The sequence below is a fragment of the Equus quagga genome, chromosome 18, assembly GCF_021613505.1.
Source record: "Equus quagga isolate Etosha38 chromosome 18, UCLA_HA_Equagga_1.0, whole genome shotgun sequence".
NCBI classification, from domain to species: domain Eukaryota; kingdom Metazoa; phylum Chordata; class Mammalia; order Perissodactyla; family Equidae; genus Equus; species Equus quagga.
The window spans coordinates 22,305,393-22,323,529 of NC_060284.1; the positions used below are offsets into that span (position 1 = coordinate 22,305,393).

At 36.2% G+C, this 18,137-nt stretch overlaps 1 protein-coding gene across 1 annotated transcript in view; it reads left to right on the forward strand.

Annotated features, from left to right (window-relative positions):
- Window positions 1–6,712, forward strand: part of CLCA4 (chloride channel accessory 4) — a 75,809-nt gene extending 69,097 nt beyond the window's left edge. Inside the window, exons 10-14 of the mRNA XM_046645136.1 lie at window positions 1,590–1,805; window positions 2,395–2,662; window positions 4,324–4,494; window positions 5,440–5,673; window positions 6,032–6,712. Of these exons, the coding sequence (XP_046501092.1) occupies window positions 1,590–1,805; window positions 2,395–2,662; window positions 4,324–4,494; window positions 5,440–5,673; window positions 6,032–6,474 (1,332 nt within the window). The 3' untranslated portion in view covers window positions 6,475–6,712. The remainder of the gene's footprint in view (window positions 1–1,589; window positions 1,806–2,394; window positions 2,663–4,323; window positions 4,495–5,439; window positions 5,674–6,031) is intronic.
- The last annotated feature ends 11,425 nt before the right edge of the window (window positions 6,713–18,137 follow it).

Here is an 18,137-nt window from a genome sequence, read left to right on the forward strand (position 1 = left end):
AGTTTCTGAGGGTTTCAACTGGATTGACTGAGAGAAAGGTGATGCTACTGTCTAAAATTGACAAGTAGGAAGGAGAACTGATTTTGAGGATATTATTTTGTGTTCTCTTTTAACTTTGGTAATTTTTAGTGGATAGTGAGAAATGAAAATGGAATATTCCAAAATAATTTAAAATATAAAAGCAGAACACGGGAAATCAGCTAGAAAGGAGACATCTGACTGCAGGAGCTGCTTAAAGTTTTGAGAATGGACTTTTTAGATGGTGCAGAAGGGGCAGGAAGAAAGTTTTTTCTTTCCCTCATTTGAAATGCCTTATAGGTTCTTAAATAGAGAAATAACAAAAAGAAAGCAAATTTTTGAAGGATTAATGTGGATTCATGTACATGATGGGAAGTCTTGGGAGAGAATAGTGACATGTTAGAGGTATGTTCCAATAATCTTAGTAAATGGGGACTCGGATTTGGATGGTGGCAGCTGGAATACAGAGGAAAGGCTGCATCTCACTCTTTACTCAGTTATTTTCCCCTAGTACTACCATGTAGCCAAAGCCTTCTAACTGTCTTTGACTTTCCTGATGAGAAGTCTAAAAATGTCACTCACATTCTGATTTAACTTGATCATAATACTTTGTTCACTCACAGACATGTCCACTTAACCTAGGACTGAGATTTTTGTCATGGCAATGATGTTTCCATGGTAGAATCACTCCCTTCTATCGGCACTGGTGTGAGGTAGTTTTGTTTTAGGACTGGGTTGGAGTAGAAATGGGATTTCCCATCATTTCTGAAATAACACCTCTGTAGGACACATCTTCTTGGTCAGTGGATAAAGTTGTCTCTCCTTGATTAACAGCTAGCCACAAGGACTTGAAAAACTTTCTTTGAAGCTCCTCTCAGAGAAGGGTCCTCTATTTCCTTTTTCTCTTCTCAGGATTCCAACCTTCACGGACATCAGTTTGCCTTCTTTCCACTCTTGTTGGACGTGTTTACTGTCCGGTGCTACTCTCTAGCATGTGTGAGAAATCATTTCAAGATTTCACATAGGAAAACATTCAGGAGTGTTTGTCTCATTATTTCCTAGTCTTGATTTTCTCTCTTGAGCCCCACCCCACTTACTGTGTTTCTACTCAAATACTCTAGCCACTACAAATAACTAATTATTTTTAGGTCATCATGAGAATGGGTAAATTGAGGGTAACACACACACGCGCACGCGCACACACACACACACACACACACACACACACTTTACAGCTAATTCTTCTCTGAGGTTGTAGCACCCTTTAATTATAAAGCCTAGGGTGGGTGTTTGCCAAGATAACTGGAAAAAATAATGTGGCCATGTCACCAACTGTAAAACCCATTCTCCTGCTCTACTGTTTTATTATACCCTGTGTTTTCTTCAGACCGTATATTTCCACACTGACAACTGTCACATCTCAATCATCTTTCAGAGAGATCCCAAGCCTAAGGTGATATGCCTTCTATAAGCTTCTTCTGAGATCAGAAATTAAGAACAATATTTAAAAAGAAAAAAAAATAAAATTATTCTTTTCTCCAGTAACTACTTTTTAAAATATATTTAAACAGCTTGAAAGTAAGGGACTAACACTCAACAATAACCTCTGGATGAATGGCACTGTAATAATTGATAGCACAGTGGGAAAGGACACATTCTTTCTTGTCACCTGGAACGGACAGTCTCCCACTATTTCTCTCTGGGATCCCAATGGAACACGGATGGAAAATTTCACAGTGGACACAGATTCCAAAATAGCTTATCTCAGTATTCCAGGAACTGCAAAGGTGAGCAGTTGGCTTTTAGATCTCCTCACAAATTTATTTTATAGCTGAAAATACATTGTTTAATGTTGTAAATACGAGTGCCAATATTTGTATCATCTTCAAAATTAAGATAAAATAGAATGTACTTTCTATGCTTTTATGGTCCTGAGAATTATGATGGCAGGAAAAAGGAGGATAGAACTTATGCATTGGGAGGAAAGAAGAGAAGGGAAAAAAATAGGTAGGTTAAGAATAACTTTGAAGAGGTAATGTAGGTAGAGTCTGTGCAACTTGGTGTGTAGATAGCTACAGAGTCATTCCTAACTAGCACTACCAGATCCTAGAATCTGTGGACTTTGAGGTCAAAGAAAAGGCCCAGACGAAGGCAAACATTCCAAAAGTATCTTCCAGTGAGATTTTACAAAGTTTGGATACCACGAATGGCAATAGTCAGGATGCCCTGTGAAAACTCTCATCCTTTTACTATCAAAAACCTCAAAACTTGTTTATTCTGTAAGATACTTATGAGATTTATCTTAGCATTGGATAATAGAAACACAAAAAAAATAGCTGGATCTTGGATCCTTACTAAATTTCATTGAATTTGCAGGTGGGTGTTTGGACTTACAGTCTTCAAGCCAAACAAAACTCAGAAATATTAACGATAACAGTAAACTCTCGGGCAGCAAATCCTTCCGTGCCTCCAATCACAGTGAATGCTAAGATGAATAAAGACACAAACAGCTTCCCCAGCCCAATGATTGTTTACGCAGAAATTCTACAAGGCTTTGTACCCATTCTTGGAGCCAATGTGACTGCTTTCATTGAATCAAATAGTGGAAAAACAGAAGTTTTACAACTTTTGGATAACGGTGCAGGTAATTCACAAGTTTTTATGAATAAGCCTATATTTTCATAACTCAGGATATGTTATGGGTCTCTGGGGCAGTGTGGGGCAGTAGAACAGGCATCAGAAGAAGTGATGCAGATTATGCATGAACACCAGGACCAGCAGAAAATTCTATGCAGGTAAAACCTACAAGGTGCTTAGCAAATGTCTTGCACGTGGTAAGCAGTCAATACCTGGTATTTACTACCATTATTGTTTGTCATCCAGACAAGCAATGTCTGTCACCAGATAGGAAGGTCTCATTCAGGAGGTTGAGGACAGCATCAAGAATTCTGAACAAGTCTGTCCTGGGGGGCCATCATCAAGAAAGTCTGGCCAAAAAGGGTGAGAAACAAGCAACCATATGCGGTTAAGAGGTAGAATTCAGGTTCCTGGCAGGAAGGAGGGGACAGGCAAGAGTACTTTCCAACAGCTGGAACAAAGTACACATGTAGTCCTGGGAACTGATGCCCAAAGGCAGGCAGAACTGCCACGAGAGAGGAGGGGACACCACTGGAGCATTAGGTACCAGATCTGACTCACAGGAAACAACATATGGTGTTGGCCACACTCTGTCTCCTGGTCTCTATGGGTGAGTGGTGCTTTAAGACCTTTCTCCAGACCCTGGATTGTTCCAGAACTAAACCTTCTTTTGATAGGTTAATGAGCAAGAATATTACCACATTGATAACCATCTGATTTGTCAGAATTTTCCGTCAGTATCTTTTGGGATGTAATTGATTTAGTCAATTTATAATCCTATCCTCACTAGAGTTGGCTCTGTGAAAAATTTAGAAGGTAAAATTTTTCTTTGGTGCACCTCAGTGCCTTCATCTGATATGTCAATAGTTTCCTCAACTATCCCCTGCCTCTTCCCTTTCCCCAACCTCTTCCACGCAATATTAAAACTTACCTACATCGTGCTTCGTATCTCAAGGTTTTACCAGATGACTACTTAGCTAATTTGGAATGCCTTTACCTAAGAAGGTATTGGTGACTAACAATGACTTGGAGCAGGGGTTCTCAAACTTTAGCATGCAAAGGAATCACCTGGAGGGCTTGTTATAACACAGAATGCTGGGCTCTCCCCTGGGAGGTCTGAGAAATTTACATTCCTAATAGGATCCAGAGAGATGCAGATGCCTCTGGTCCAAGAACCTCACTTTAAAAGCCTCTGTCTTAGAATGTTGAACTCCTTGAGAAATGTGTTTGCAATTTAATGAATAACGCCACTGCTACTGATATCAAGAAATATACGTATAATACTACAGTATTCCTGAGTTCTGCAAATGTATACTCTAATAGTAGATGGGGTTTCCCACTATCAGACCAGGAATAAGGTGAAGGTATTCATTAGACAGATATCAGTGTGTGTATATGTGTGTAATATTATACATATGTTAGAAAACATATAATATTATGCATATATGTAATATGTTATATAAATATATATAAAATAACTCAAAGGTATCAACTCAACAAGATACTAACTACCAGACTATAATGGAAATATAACCCAAGGGGTCAGCCCCAAAATAGGGAGCCTAATCAAGGGAGTATGCTTATAAAGGCCATATGCTTGGCTTTGAAAATGAATAAATTTCTCTTTTCCTTTACAATAATCATTTACTCCTTCATATCTATAACAAGGTGCTGATTCTTTCAAAAATGATGGGGTCTACTCCAGATATTTTACAGCTTATTCAGAAAATGGCAGATACAGCTTAAAAGTACGGGTTCATGGAGGAACAAATGCTGCCACACGAAGCATAAGGCATCCAGCCAATAGAGCTGCATATATACCAGGCTGGGTAGTGGACGGTGAGTAACTCATGGTATCTGAAATCCAGTGCTGGCTTGAATAACAGTGAGTCGATATAATTAAGGCTTCAGACATTTTGCAACTCAAAGGATAGCTCTTCCCATTTCTGGAATGAAGTTCTGTCATCCTGGGGTTTGCCTCCAAATTGACCTAAGCTTTAGTACAGTGTTTGGCATCCAGTAAGCACTCAATAAATGTCAGCCATTACTACGTTAGTTTGGAGCACCTTACCTATATCTACACTGATATGCCAAATTTTCAGCTCAGGATGAAGGAAAGAGTCTAATATATTATGTACCTAAATACAAGCCAGTGACAGAATGTATCCTTCAGATTACATACGCTGTAAAAGATACACAAATGAGTAAACATTTATTTGAAATATTTTAAGTCAAAAGAAGAACAATGTGTAGAGTAAGGTGATCATAAGGATTAAGAATGGATTCTTTGTTAACTTTCCTTTGCCTTGTCCCTTATCTTGAGACTTCTAGGGTCCTTCTGTTGGCAACTAGAATGTAACCTGACATATTACTCCTTAGCACTCGAAGCAGGGAGGGAGGGAGTGACCTGGCACAGGTGGTTGGAAGGGAACCAGTAACAATTTCCCCAAATTTCTTCCCAGCCTATAGATAATTTGAGAGACAAAACAATTCCTTTTTGTCAAAAAAGCATACATTGAATAATATTACATTATTCCCATTCAGTGCAGTCTTAATTCCAAAGCAGTTCGTTATCTGATTCCATCCAACAAAATGCTGGTCAGGATGCTAAAAAAGAATCCTCCCACCAATTGGATACTTATGACTTTGTCATCAAGCTTAATAAAATGTGACTGCACATATGAAAAAAGAAAAGGGAAAGATGAGATGTGGAATTCAAATCACTGAGCTCTGAAAATACTAGTAGAGATTTCCCCACTAAATGCCAGGAAATTTCTAATGCAGGGAAAATTGAAGGTAATCCACCAAGACCTAAAATTGATGAGGATACTCAGACAACCTTGGAGAGTTTCAGCAGAACAGCGTCTGGAGGTGCATTTGTGGTTTCAAATGTTTCAAATCTTCCCTTGCCTGACCTGTACCCACCAAGTCAAATCACAGACCTTGAGGCCACCCGTGATGGGGACGATATCAGTCTAACATGGACAGCACCAGGAGATGACTTTGACGTTGGAAAAGGTAAGGACGAGGTGCCAGGTGCTGTTGATTAAGTTACAGGTGCTGGTTGCAAAAGCAAGAGTGTAAGGGGAGGTTGGAAAGGAACAATTTTTAACTGACAGCTGCTCAGCAAAGCATTAATTTTATAATCTGATAGTTTTGAAACAATCAAACAGGACACTTTTTAACTGGCCCCACCTTTCATACAAAGAAGTAGTATTTGGCAGAGTTTAAAAATCAGAATTCAGCTTTTATTGAAAAATTAAAAGCTATGAGTATAAGCTTTGCATAACTAAACAACATTTTGAGAAGAATGACTAAAAAGGAATTTAATATGGTATGCACTGGTTTCTAAACTAAATGTAACTTTTTTCCTTAGCTCAACAGTACATCATAAGAATAAATGGAAGTCTCCTGGATCTAAGAGACAATTTTGATGACGCTCTTCAAGTAAACACTACTGATCTGTTACCAAAGGAGGCCAACTCTGAGGAAACCTTTGCATTTACACCAGGACACATCTCAGAAGGAAATGCAACCCACATATTCATTGCCATTCAAAGTGTGGATAAAAGCAATTTGACATCAAAAGTATCCAACATCGCACAAGTAGCTTTGTTTATTCCTGAAGCAGATTCCAGTCCTGATGAAACTCAGCCAAATCCCAGTCCCGGTGAAAATCTTCCTAATTCTGGAGTTAGCATTTCTTCTTTGGTGTTGTCAGTGGTTGGGTCTGTGGCGCTTGTTAGTATTATTTTAAGTACCGCTGTTTGCATCTTAAACAAGAAAAAAAATTCAAGAAGGCTTAGAACAGAGTTTTAAAAAACAACAACAAAAGTGAAAGATATTTCTAATTTTTTAAATTCATCCTGTGTGATCATGTACTCATAAAATTAATTTTAAGAATTCTAGAAAGGATACTTTGATTAAATATAAACATCCAGGACTATTTGAAAAACTGTAAGTCAATATTAAAGTTTAATAATTTTATTTACTCATTACTTTACTTATCATAAAAAGCAATGAATAAAGATCCTTTTTCATACTGCTACCTGGTTCTGTATTATTTGATGTAAAAGTCTTCTAGAATGATAATTAAAATTTTGTCAAGAAGTTAAAGTTGTCTATTTCATTAGTCAAAATAGAAGTATAATAAAGCAAATAACAATATTTGAAAAAAATGAATTTGGTCTTGGTACTTTGAGGTATAAATTGATGTTATTATGGGGGCTGGCCCCGTGGCCGAGTGGTTAAGTTCACATTCTCCGTTGCAGGCGGCCCAGTGTTTTGTTGGTTCGAATCCTGGGCGTGGACATGGCACTGCTCATCAAAGCACGCTGAGGCAGCGTCCCACATGCCACAACTAGAAGGACCCACAACGAAGAATATACAACTATATACCGGGGGGCTTTGGGGAGAAAAAGGAAAAAAATAATAAAATCTTAAAAAAAAAATTGATGTTATTATGTTCACTCAAATATGGCAACCATATACTACTGTACACAACATGAATAAGGTCATGTTAACTGCAATTCATCGATAGGGAAGATACTAGCAAAAAAATCAGTTACCACCTGTCAAACCAGAGATTTTCCTTATTTCAGTTCAATATAATTATATAGTATATATATTTATATATATATGTATTTCAGTTCAATATATATATATATATATATATATCCCTTTTCACTTAAAAAACAAACCCACTTGTGTATATTTTCTTTCATTAATGGAAAGAATTATTGAAACTACTATCCATTGCCCTGTTTTCAGATACAGAAAGAAAACTAAAATTTTGAAAATGTAATATTTTAATTATCACCCAGAGTCACAGCCTAAAAGTCACAACCATAGTAAGGAATGAGGTTAATTAAAGGGAGAATGTAAGTTGGGAAGAGCAAGTTCACATGGTAGGCTATGACGAGGCCTAACAGAGATCCCACTGATGCAAACAGAATAGAACAAAGAGCGTGTAACTATGCGCTACCAGGTGCCACAAGAACTTCCACTCATGAGAGTAGGGAGACTTTGAAGCCCAAGTTTATAAGCATATGGTTACGTTGTTTCTCCAACAGGTGGTTTTCTCTCTTTGCACAGGGAGTTTTATAGCATAATTTAGCTCCCTGAGAAACAGGAGAGACTCTGAAGATCAGCATCCATCACGGCATCCTCATCTCCTGCAGCCTTGGCAGGAATTATTTGTTGGTTTGGAAGTAAACCAAAATGAGAGCCATGTCAGCTGAGTTCAGGAGTAACTTTTAACAATCTTTAAACATAGACCAGAATTTTTGACCTGACATAATTAAATTCATATGATTAGCAGGGTTGATAGAAAGGACCTTGTGGTTTAAATGGGAAAGGCAAAGAAGAAAGGAAGAGGAAATAATCAGGAGACCCACGACTACTGGGAAGGTTTGATTTACTCTCAGCATTCATTGGTAAATTGAGCTGTGCAGTAGGGCATCTGGAGACTGTGTTATTGAGGCAAAGGTCTATTAGCACTATTAGTTCCTCCAGTGGGCAGGCAGCTACTTGGCCAGTGCATAGCCATTAGGCTACGGATGTACAGGTGAATACAGAGAAAATGTAGGAAAGATGTAAATGTAGGAGACCTGGCCTTTTACCAAGAGGGTAATAAAAGCCTGAAATTCTGTGTTGGCAACAGAAATAATATACAACAGGCAAATTTTCTCTGGGTCCTTCCAAACCACCCACCCCACAGCTCTGCAAGCAAAGCCCACCAGCCTGGTTATTACCCTTCCTGATGCTTCAGTACAATAGCTAAGCTCAGGTAGGCCTCAGTAGTGGGCTCTCTCTTCCCAAGTTAGGCCCTAGTTTAGTTCTATTTCTATATCTGCATCAGTAGCTAATTGTTAATTAGTAAGAATCAGAAAAATAACTGAATGATTACCATTGTTGTAGTCAGGACAGGCTATATAATTTACAGGGTCCAGGGTAAAATGAAAATGAGGGGCCCCTGTTCAGGGGCTGGCCCAGTGGTGCAGCGGTTAAGTTCGCACTTTCCACTTTGGTGGCCAGGGGTTCACCGGTTCAGATCCCGGGTGCAGACATGGCACCACTTGGCACACCTTGCTGTGGTAGGTGTCGCACATAGAAAGTAAAGGAAGATGGGCACGGATGTTAGCTCAGAGCCAGTCTTCCTCAGCAAAAAGAGGAGGATTGGCAGCAGTTAGCCCAAGGCTAATCTTCCTCAAAAAAGAAAGAAAATGAGGGGCCCCTGTTCAAAAATTAAGAATTTCTTACTCATCTCTAGAGCTTAGTAATGCAAATCTTTGCTTCTGACATTTGCTGGATAAATTTTCACAAACAAACACACCCATGTAATCAGGACCAATATCAAGAATAAAACATTACCATCATCCCAGATGCTCCCTTTCTGCTCTCTTCCAGTTATTATCTCCCCAAAAGGTAAACATTATCTTGACTTCTAACAACATAGATTGTTTTACCTGTTTATGTACTTTATATAAGCCGAATCATGTAGTACACTCTTTTTGTGTGAATGACTTCCAACAACATAGATTGTTTTACCTGTTTATGTACTTTATATAAGCCGAATCATGTAGTACACTCTTTTTGCGTGACTGACTTCCTTTACTCAAATACGTGCGTGAGATTCATCCAAATTCTTGCATGTAATTGTATTTTGTTGAATCTATTGCAGTGTAATACAAGCTTTTAAAATTCAACACTCTCTTATTAACATATTGAAATATGAATGAATATATATTCATTTTTAGTGATCATATATGCATGCAACAAAATTTATACAGAGAAATCTAGAATCTTTCCAATTGTTCACTCTTTCAAAACAATGTACTCTATGATGAACATTCTTATAGCAAAATCTTAATTTATATCTTCAATTAGTTAGAATTTCTAAAAGTGAATTTTCAGAGACAAGAAGAACTTTTTTCACAAGGATTCACATTAGCAATTTATTCACAAGAAAGTATTAGTAATTCTTTTTATTATCCACTGTATATGACAGTGTTTGCCTCCCCAAAATCTCACCAAAAGTAGACATTACTGTTGTTTCAGGTTGACAAAAATTATGCCTTTAACTCATTTTTTTCAAAAGGAGTATCTTTTTCTTATTGATTAGTTGAGCAAAAGTTAATCCTTGGTCTATTCAGGTTTCCTGTGACTGACTCTATTTTGATCATTTGTATTTGCCTAGAAAATTGTCCATTTCAATGAGATTTATCAATGGGTGTGTAGTGGGATCTCATGGTTTTAATTTGCATTCTCCTAATGATTAATTCACTTAGATTTAAAAAGGATTAGTAATATTTCAAAATTCTGCTCTGAATCTGACAATTCTTGAGGTTGGTTTAGATCTTGCATATATAATTAGAAAGGTTTTCAGAGTTTGTATATAAATGAAATACCTTTTGTAATCGAATTTTATCTTTCAAATTTTCATGCAGATAATTAGAAAATTAAATATAGATTAGAGAGCAATATGGTTACAAAATGTGTCATTTTGATTGCCCTTTTTGGTTCAGGTCATCCAAAGGACCATACAAGCATTTTGTGCCCACAGTTTCCAAAACCGTGAGCTCCATTGAAAAGGAAGACCTTTTAATAGAGGATTATTGGAGGAAAAGAAATGAGCTGTCAGTAAATGTCAGTAAAGGAGGCTAAATGGCAGGATAAATGAAAAATGAGAAAGCCTTTAGAGCCTGGGTCCAGGACATGGAAGGGTGTGTAATTTCAGAGAGTTAAATTATCAGTACATTTTCCTAAGGTCAAGAGATGAAAAATGTTACAAATAGTATTGTTGCTATTAAAATTAGTCTTTATAAGTTCTGTTTTGTTTATAGAATAACATTGAACATAGAGGCAAGATTCTATTCTGTAAAATAAGGGATAATATTTTAAAAATCTATTATCATAGCATTTTCCATTAAGAAAAGGAGAGAAAATGGACTTCATTGAGGATATATTTACTAAAAATGAGGCTTCTTAAATACTGCAATGTATTACTTAAAGATCTTATGAAGAATTTTCTTGAATTGTGATTGAAAAATTATGTCAGAGATTATTTAAATGTGATACATGTTATAAGTAGAGGCTGGAGTAAGTTTTAGAAGAAACTTTCAAGCATAAATTTTGATTTCTCAGTAAAAAACAATCTTGAGGTTATTTTTGTTTAGGTTAAGTGCTACTGGCAGTTACTTTTCATAAGAGTTTTATAAGCAAATAAATATCTATGAATCAATAAATTAATTAATAAGAACCATTGATCCACTAATTCATTCAGTAAATATTTAATTATTTGCACTCAATTTGTAATCAGAAGATATGGATTTAAATCTTAGCATCAATTCTTATTAACTACATGCCAGCGTTTTCTGTAAATGTACAAAGTATGGAGAAAAACACTCCACGGACTTTTGAAGATCTACATATAAATAATGTATGTAAATTTCCTAGTATAGGACCCAGCAAATAGTAGTTACTCAACAATAAAACTTGTCCTTCCCAGGCAAGTGGTAACCACACAGGATTTGGGCCTGCCAAGAATGAGGTAATGATTCAGGGGTTTGACTCTGTCAAACAGTGCTGACAAAGACACACTTTTTCCCTGACAGTACAGAATCACACCTAGGAAAGAAGAAATTACACTGAGCTTAATCCTCCAAAACCAGTTCAACAAGAAGTCACTTAAACATTTAGGAGAGGAGTTATCTCCAAGCAAAGAAAATATTGCAGGCAACTGGAACTCTCATACATTTCTGGTAGGAATGCAAAATAGCAAAACTAGTTTGGAAAACAGTTTGGCAGTTTCTTGTAAAGTTATACATACACTTACTATTCTACCCTATAATTCCACTCCTATAATTACCTGAGAAAAATAAAAACACATATCCACTCAAAGAGTTCTACATAAATGTTCATTGTAGCTTTATTCATAAATAAATCAAAAAGCCAAATAAACAGGAGAATAACAAAAAACAACTAGAAAAGGAGGAGAGAAAAACAACTGTTCATCAACTGATAAATGGATAAGCAAACTGTAGTAGATTCAATAAATAGTAATGAACTACTAATACATGCAACAATATGGATGATTCTCAAAAACATTACACTGAATGAAAGGAGCCAGACACCAAAAAACACATAATGTACAATTCCATTTATACGAAATTCCAGTAATTATAAACTGATCTATAATGACAGAAATTAGAGTAGTGGTTGCCTGGGGTTGGGGTCGGGAGAGGAGGACTGGCTAAAAAGGGATACAAGAAGTATTTAGCATAATGGAAATGTTCTATATCTTGGCTGTGGTTATAGTTACATGGGTGCGTAAATTTTCAAAATTTACAGAAATGCATGCTTAAATGTATGTAAATTAAACTTCAATAAAGTTGAAAAAACAATCATTGGCTACCATGTGGAAATTAGATTTTGGCCAGACAAGGGTGGAAGCAGGTACACTAATTAAGAGGTTATCACAGAATAATAGTAGTTTGGATTAGGGTGGTAATCACAATGATAATAATTAATGTGTATATATCATTTATTATGTGCCAGGCACTGTTCTATGTAATTTATGTGTATTGATTTATTTAATCCTCCCAACAATGCTATAAAGTAGGTACTGTTTCTACTCTAAAGTACAAAAAGCTTAAGTGATTTGTGTAGTAAGCTGAAAAGCTGGTAGTCTAGCTTCACTCCACACACTTAACCATTATGCTTTGCTCGATAAATTCAGAACAAATTTTGAAGATACAATTGCCAGAGGTTACTGATATGTAAGATGTGCTGTGCAAGCTAAAGAGAAGAATCAAAGATGATGATGCCATAACGGAATGAGGAAAATTGAAAAAGGATCATGTTTGGAAAATATTAATTGAAGAGGCCTCCATTAAGTAATTGAAAGCAAAATCTGACTTTTCTGTGTGTTAAGCAAAGGAGAACTTTGTTTCCAGGTGAAGCCTCTGAAGAAAACAAACCACTGATATTATTTCCAGTTTCTAGGAGCACAGAGTTCAGGAAATGGTGGAATATCATAAGTGGGAGTGTTTAAGAATTGATTGACCTACAGCCACTCATTGGAGTGAGGTTGTTGCTGCTCAGCTTGCTTTTAGAGGTATATGTCCTAGTAGGAAGTTGTCATTGATCCATTGGAATGAGTATAAAATCTGTTATGTTGCTACTTTTTTTACTGTGACCAAAGGTTATTCTGTCTCTTCCTAAGAGAATAAGAATTTGTTATTGTCAAGAAAGAAAATTTAAAACGCTGTTTAGGACATGTCAGGTTTGAGATACTTATTAGACATCCCAATAGAGATGTCAAGAAGATATAAAATTATATCAATCCGGAATTTCCAGTACATACACATCAAGTCTGAGATTCACCAGCCCATAACGTTATCTCTACCTATAAGACTGGATGAGATCACATATGGAGAGACTGTAGCTAAACAGATCCCTCGGTAGGGAGGGGTCTCCAAACTTTGGAGATTAGGCAGAGTGGGAGACAACAAAGGTGTTTGAGAAGGACTGAACAGCTGATCTGAAAAAAATCCTAAATATCCTACAAGGTACTTACAAGGTATATTCAATTAATTAAAAGGGTAGAATTGGAACAATTTTACTTGAAAAATTCTGAGTATACCATTGCAAATAAGTCATAAAGAAAGAAAACATGTTTATTAAAATGGAATTTAATGACATCATTGAGTGCCTGCTCCATCTCTGGCATTATGTAGGCACTGGGAGAGTGAGATAAATAAGAAAGTTTCTTTCAAAATGAAGTTTTCAATTTATCCTTCCATTGATTTTATCAAGAACTATTTAGCAAATGCCTTTCAAGTACCTGACACATGCTTAATTAACCGAGATATAACTGTGAACAAGACAGACATGCTCATGAAGTCTAATGGAAAAGATAGCACTGAGTACACCATTTTAGTGTATAGAGTGCTTTGGGTACTTATATCAGGGAGAACTAACCTAATCTAAGGGGCATAGAAAGTCTCTCTGAGAAAGTAAAATTTTAGCTAAAACTTAACAGGTGAATAGAGATTCTCCAAGAGAGTAGAAAATAGCGTCCAAGGCAAGGGAACAACATGTGCAAAAAGTATAAGAAGAGAGCCTCGGGCACTTTAGAAACAGAAAGACTAGTCTTATCAAAGTGAGAGATGAGGCTGAAGAATTAGTACACGGGTTTTAAAGGGGTGGGGGCCTTGCAAGTCTCACTAATAATTTTGGACTTTATCATAAGATAACTGGAAATAACACAATCAGAACTTGTTTTCAAAAGCTCACTACTGTAGGTGATATAATACATACAATTAAAAGTGTCTGTGGGATCACAGAAGAGGGAAAGGTCAACTGATTTGAGAAGAAACATTTGAGTTGAGCTTTGAAGAATGGGAGAGATTCTACCAAGCAGCACAAGAGAAAGGGTATTCTAGAAAGAGGGAACAACCAGGGGAAAGGCACCGGCGTATAAACAGAGCTGGGCATGCCAGAGAACAGGGAGCAGCCGTGAAGGAGTACAGCAGAAAGTGGAGAGAACACAATGGAAAATAAAGCTAAGAGGCACATCCCTAATGTTAACGTACAAATGTTACCATATGGAACAGATACTATATGTTTAAATGTTTAAAAGTCATAAATCATGCTAACAAACTATTATACGAAATTCGTTCTCCTCTCTACATATCTTCATATTCAAAACATAACGAATGATAGGCTATGCAGTGTAGGTATATATGGTAAATTTACTTTCATCCAGGCCTTTATTTATACTTAAAAGTCCAAGGATTACTATATCTTTATGGCAAGTTTGCCAACACATCCAGTTCTAAATCAAAGTTCATTAACCTCATGACTAAGAAAGTCACGTAAATCTTGATAAAGTTACATAAATCAGATAACAATAATTAACAGTTAACTACTGAGTCCTAGGGTTAGTTGAGTTTTTTTCCTAATGATTCCAGTAATCACTGCCTATCTGGCATGAGTAATCAGGTATGGATATATGACTGAAAAGTTTGCCAAACTCTTTGTAGGTTTTATTTTTTTTCTTTTGCTGAGGAAGACCCACCCTGAGCTAACATTTGTTGCTAATTTTCCTCTTTTTGTATATGGGCCACCAGCACAGCATAGCCACTGACAAATAAGTGGTATAGGTCCATGCCTGGGAAGCAAACCCAGGCGGCCAAAGCAGAGCACACCTAACTTAACCACTAGGCCACTAGGGCTGGCCCTCAAATTCTTTGTTAAGTGTAAAAATTAAAAACTGCTCTTGAGGTTAGCCTCACTGGAATCTCATAGAGTCTTAAACAGTATCCAAACAAATTCTTTACTGTGTAAACCCAATTATTTAATGTTTTTTATACCAAAGCCTAATAACAATATCATGATTTCTTTCATCATTTCTGTTTATTCTTCCTCAAATTCTCCCATATCTATCTCTCGCTTTCCTTTCTCATCACTCTTGTCCATTCACACCTGATTGACTACAATACCCTCATGGCTAATGTTCCCATCTCCAAATATTCTACTTTTATACTGGAATTCATGTATCTTTTCTAAAGTGTAATTTTTATCAAGTCACATCTCCGCTTGAATGTAGACAATGGCTTCCCCTTCCTATAGGATAAAATTCAAACTACTCACTACATGCCCATCTTATTTACCTCTATTCCCTCCTCAAACTATAGCACAAAATTAGATATTCATCTTTCAAGTCTTAATTTCAGTCATATCTTCTTAACTCTTCCCTGAGTCCAAATTCATCTCTCTCCTTTCTCTGAACACCAAATCACTTACTGTCTGAATCACATATTTTAGCATTCAAATATACAACAGAGAGAGAGAGAAAGATATACACACAGACATGAATATCTTAGAATTCAGAGAGCTATAGATTCAAAAAAGTCTAAAGGAACTAAATTCCAAAGAGAATCATTCTTCCTAGGAGCATGGGCACAAGGACAGAGTCTGTTTCAGCCATGGGGACTCGGCTGAAGTAAGAAGTCAGCAGAGCTTTTAACAACCATGCACGCTGGTATGATAGGCTGGAACCTGTAGGACCCTCAAATACAGAGATAAGTCTCATCACCTACCAATTCTCCCCCATGGAACTTTTGTTGAGTATGCAGCAATACAACAGGCTGATGACTGGGCTAGAAAACAAAAAGTCTCATGATGCTTAGATCCCAAAATCCTTTTAGAAGGAGAGGCCTGAACAGATCTCATTCCAAGATCCTGAAACTATAGGTGAATTGAAACTACCCAAAGCTACAATCCAGACCTGACTCAGCTGGACTTCTGAAAAAAGAAAGGACATACCTTTTCTGGTGGAAAACAATACTTATTCCAATCTCTACAGTACTTTTAAGCACAATGTCAAGCAAACAATAAAAAAAAATTGTGAGACATGCAAAGAATCAGGAAAATGTGAACCATAATTAAGAGGAAAAAAATACAAATATGTTAAAGAAATGAATGAAAAAGTGGAGAATTCCACAGAGAAATGGAATCTCTAAAAAATCTTTCAAAGCAGAGCCCACTTTTCAAAAATGGGGTGAGGAGACAGGAAAAGTCAAAGCTTGATCTTAAGCTATACACACTTCTGTTACCTCAAGAGTTGACAACTTCCTTGGCAGAATGCTACAGTGGTCATGACGAAAGTTGCCTCTAGTAACTGAGGATAAAGTACATTGAGAAGAGGAAGGACTTAATTTACACCATTTCGGATATTCTCCTGCAAGATATACCCAGAATCTCTCAGGGGAAACTTGGTTAGACTTTAAGAAAGATTGGAGGTCAAGTTTGAACAAAAATAATTTCAATTTGAGTCATTATCATTAATGTGATCTCATTTTTAAATAGGCCTAAAGAAACTTTTGTTACATATATATATATTGGATCCAGCTCTTTTTCCACTGAGAATTAATAAACCGATTAATGGCTGAGAAACATTATCTTTCACTTATAAAACATAACGCCCAGTAAAGAAGAAGTCACCATTGGGAATCTCTTGAACTTACGCTCTGGCAGAAATCAGACAGAAAATTGTGAAAGCAGATATCAAAGGAAACAGATTGAAAAATAGGCAGAATAAGATATTATCTGAAAGTAGAAAACTTCTTGATATCTGCCTCCTGGTGACAAAATAACTACCTCATTTCCCACCATAAATTTCTCAACTTACCTCCATATGTACAGGAAAGTATAAAGAAGAAAATAATAGTCAACTGTAATATCAATAAACATGGAGAAAATGTTAAAGTTTTTATTTATTTTCTTTCAGACTTTTTCTATCTATATATAAACAAAATTAGAATCAAATTCTATGTTCAGTTTTCATAAACATTCTTTAGAAACACAGTTTGTATTTACTCTATAATATTCTTGATGGATGTAAACAATTTGCTTAACCTTCTTCTATTACAGTCACACACTGCATAATAACATCTCAGTCAATGACCATATATGCAATGGTGGTTCCATCAAGATTATAACGGAGCTGACAAAGTCCTGTCACCTCGTGCTGTTATAGCCATCGTACCATCATAGTGCAATGCATTACTCATGTGTTTGTCTTGATGCTGGTGTAAATAAACCTGCGCTGCCAGTCATATAGAAGTATAGCAGTACAATTACGTACAGTACATACTACTTGATAATGATAATAAAAGACTATGTTACTGGTTAATGTATTTACTATACCATCTCAGTCTATGTAAGTACACTCTGTGATGTTTACACAACGAAATTACCTAACGACACATTTCTCAGAACATATCCCTATTGTTAAGTGATGCATGACTGTATTGGTCTGTTCAGAATTTTTAGTTTTAAAATCATAGCATCATGAATATCCTTGTTCCTGAATATATAACTTTGTATATTATCTTGGAATAGATTCATAGACATGTGATTACTGATTTTTAAAATAAGCTCTTAATGTATATTTTCCTTTTGCTTTACCAAAAGGTTGAACCAATTTACCCCTTCACTAGAAGAGTATGATAGCACCTATCTCATTGCTCATTCACAAATGTTTAAAAAATTACTTTTAATCCAAACTTATTGCATAATATCTATATAGAAAAACTTATTACAGTATTAATTTAAAATTTAAGGATTTTTAAAACAAAACTGCATTAAAGTCTGTCTTTACTACATGCATAAAACTTAGTAGGAATTTTAAAAGTGTAAGCAAGCTTTCAAGGAGAAAGATTAATTTCCTGACATTTAAAGGATTGATTAAAATCATTCTCATCATACCTAGTGTAATGTCTTACACATAGTAGAAATTCACACAAGTCTATTAAACACATGGTCATTGAGTGAATTATTATTCATTGATTAATGAATATGTAGCTCCTAAAATAACAGTGCTTTCATGCTGGGAACTTTAGAGGTCATTGGTTCTAACTCTTTCACTGTCAAGATGCAGATGGAGAAGCCCAGAGAGGTTTAGTAAGTTGCCC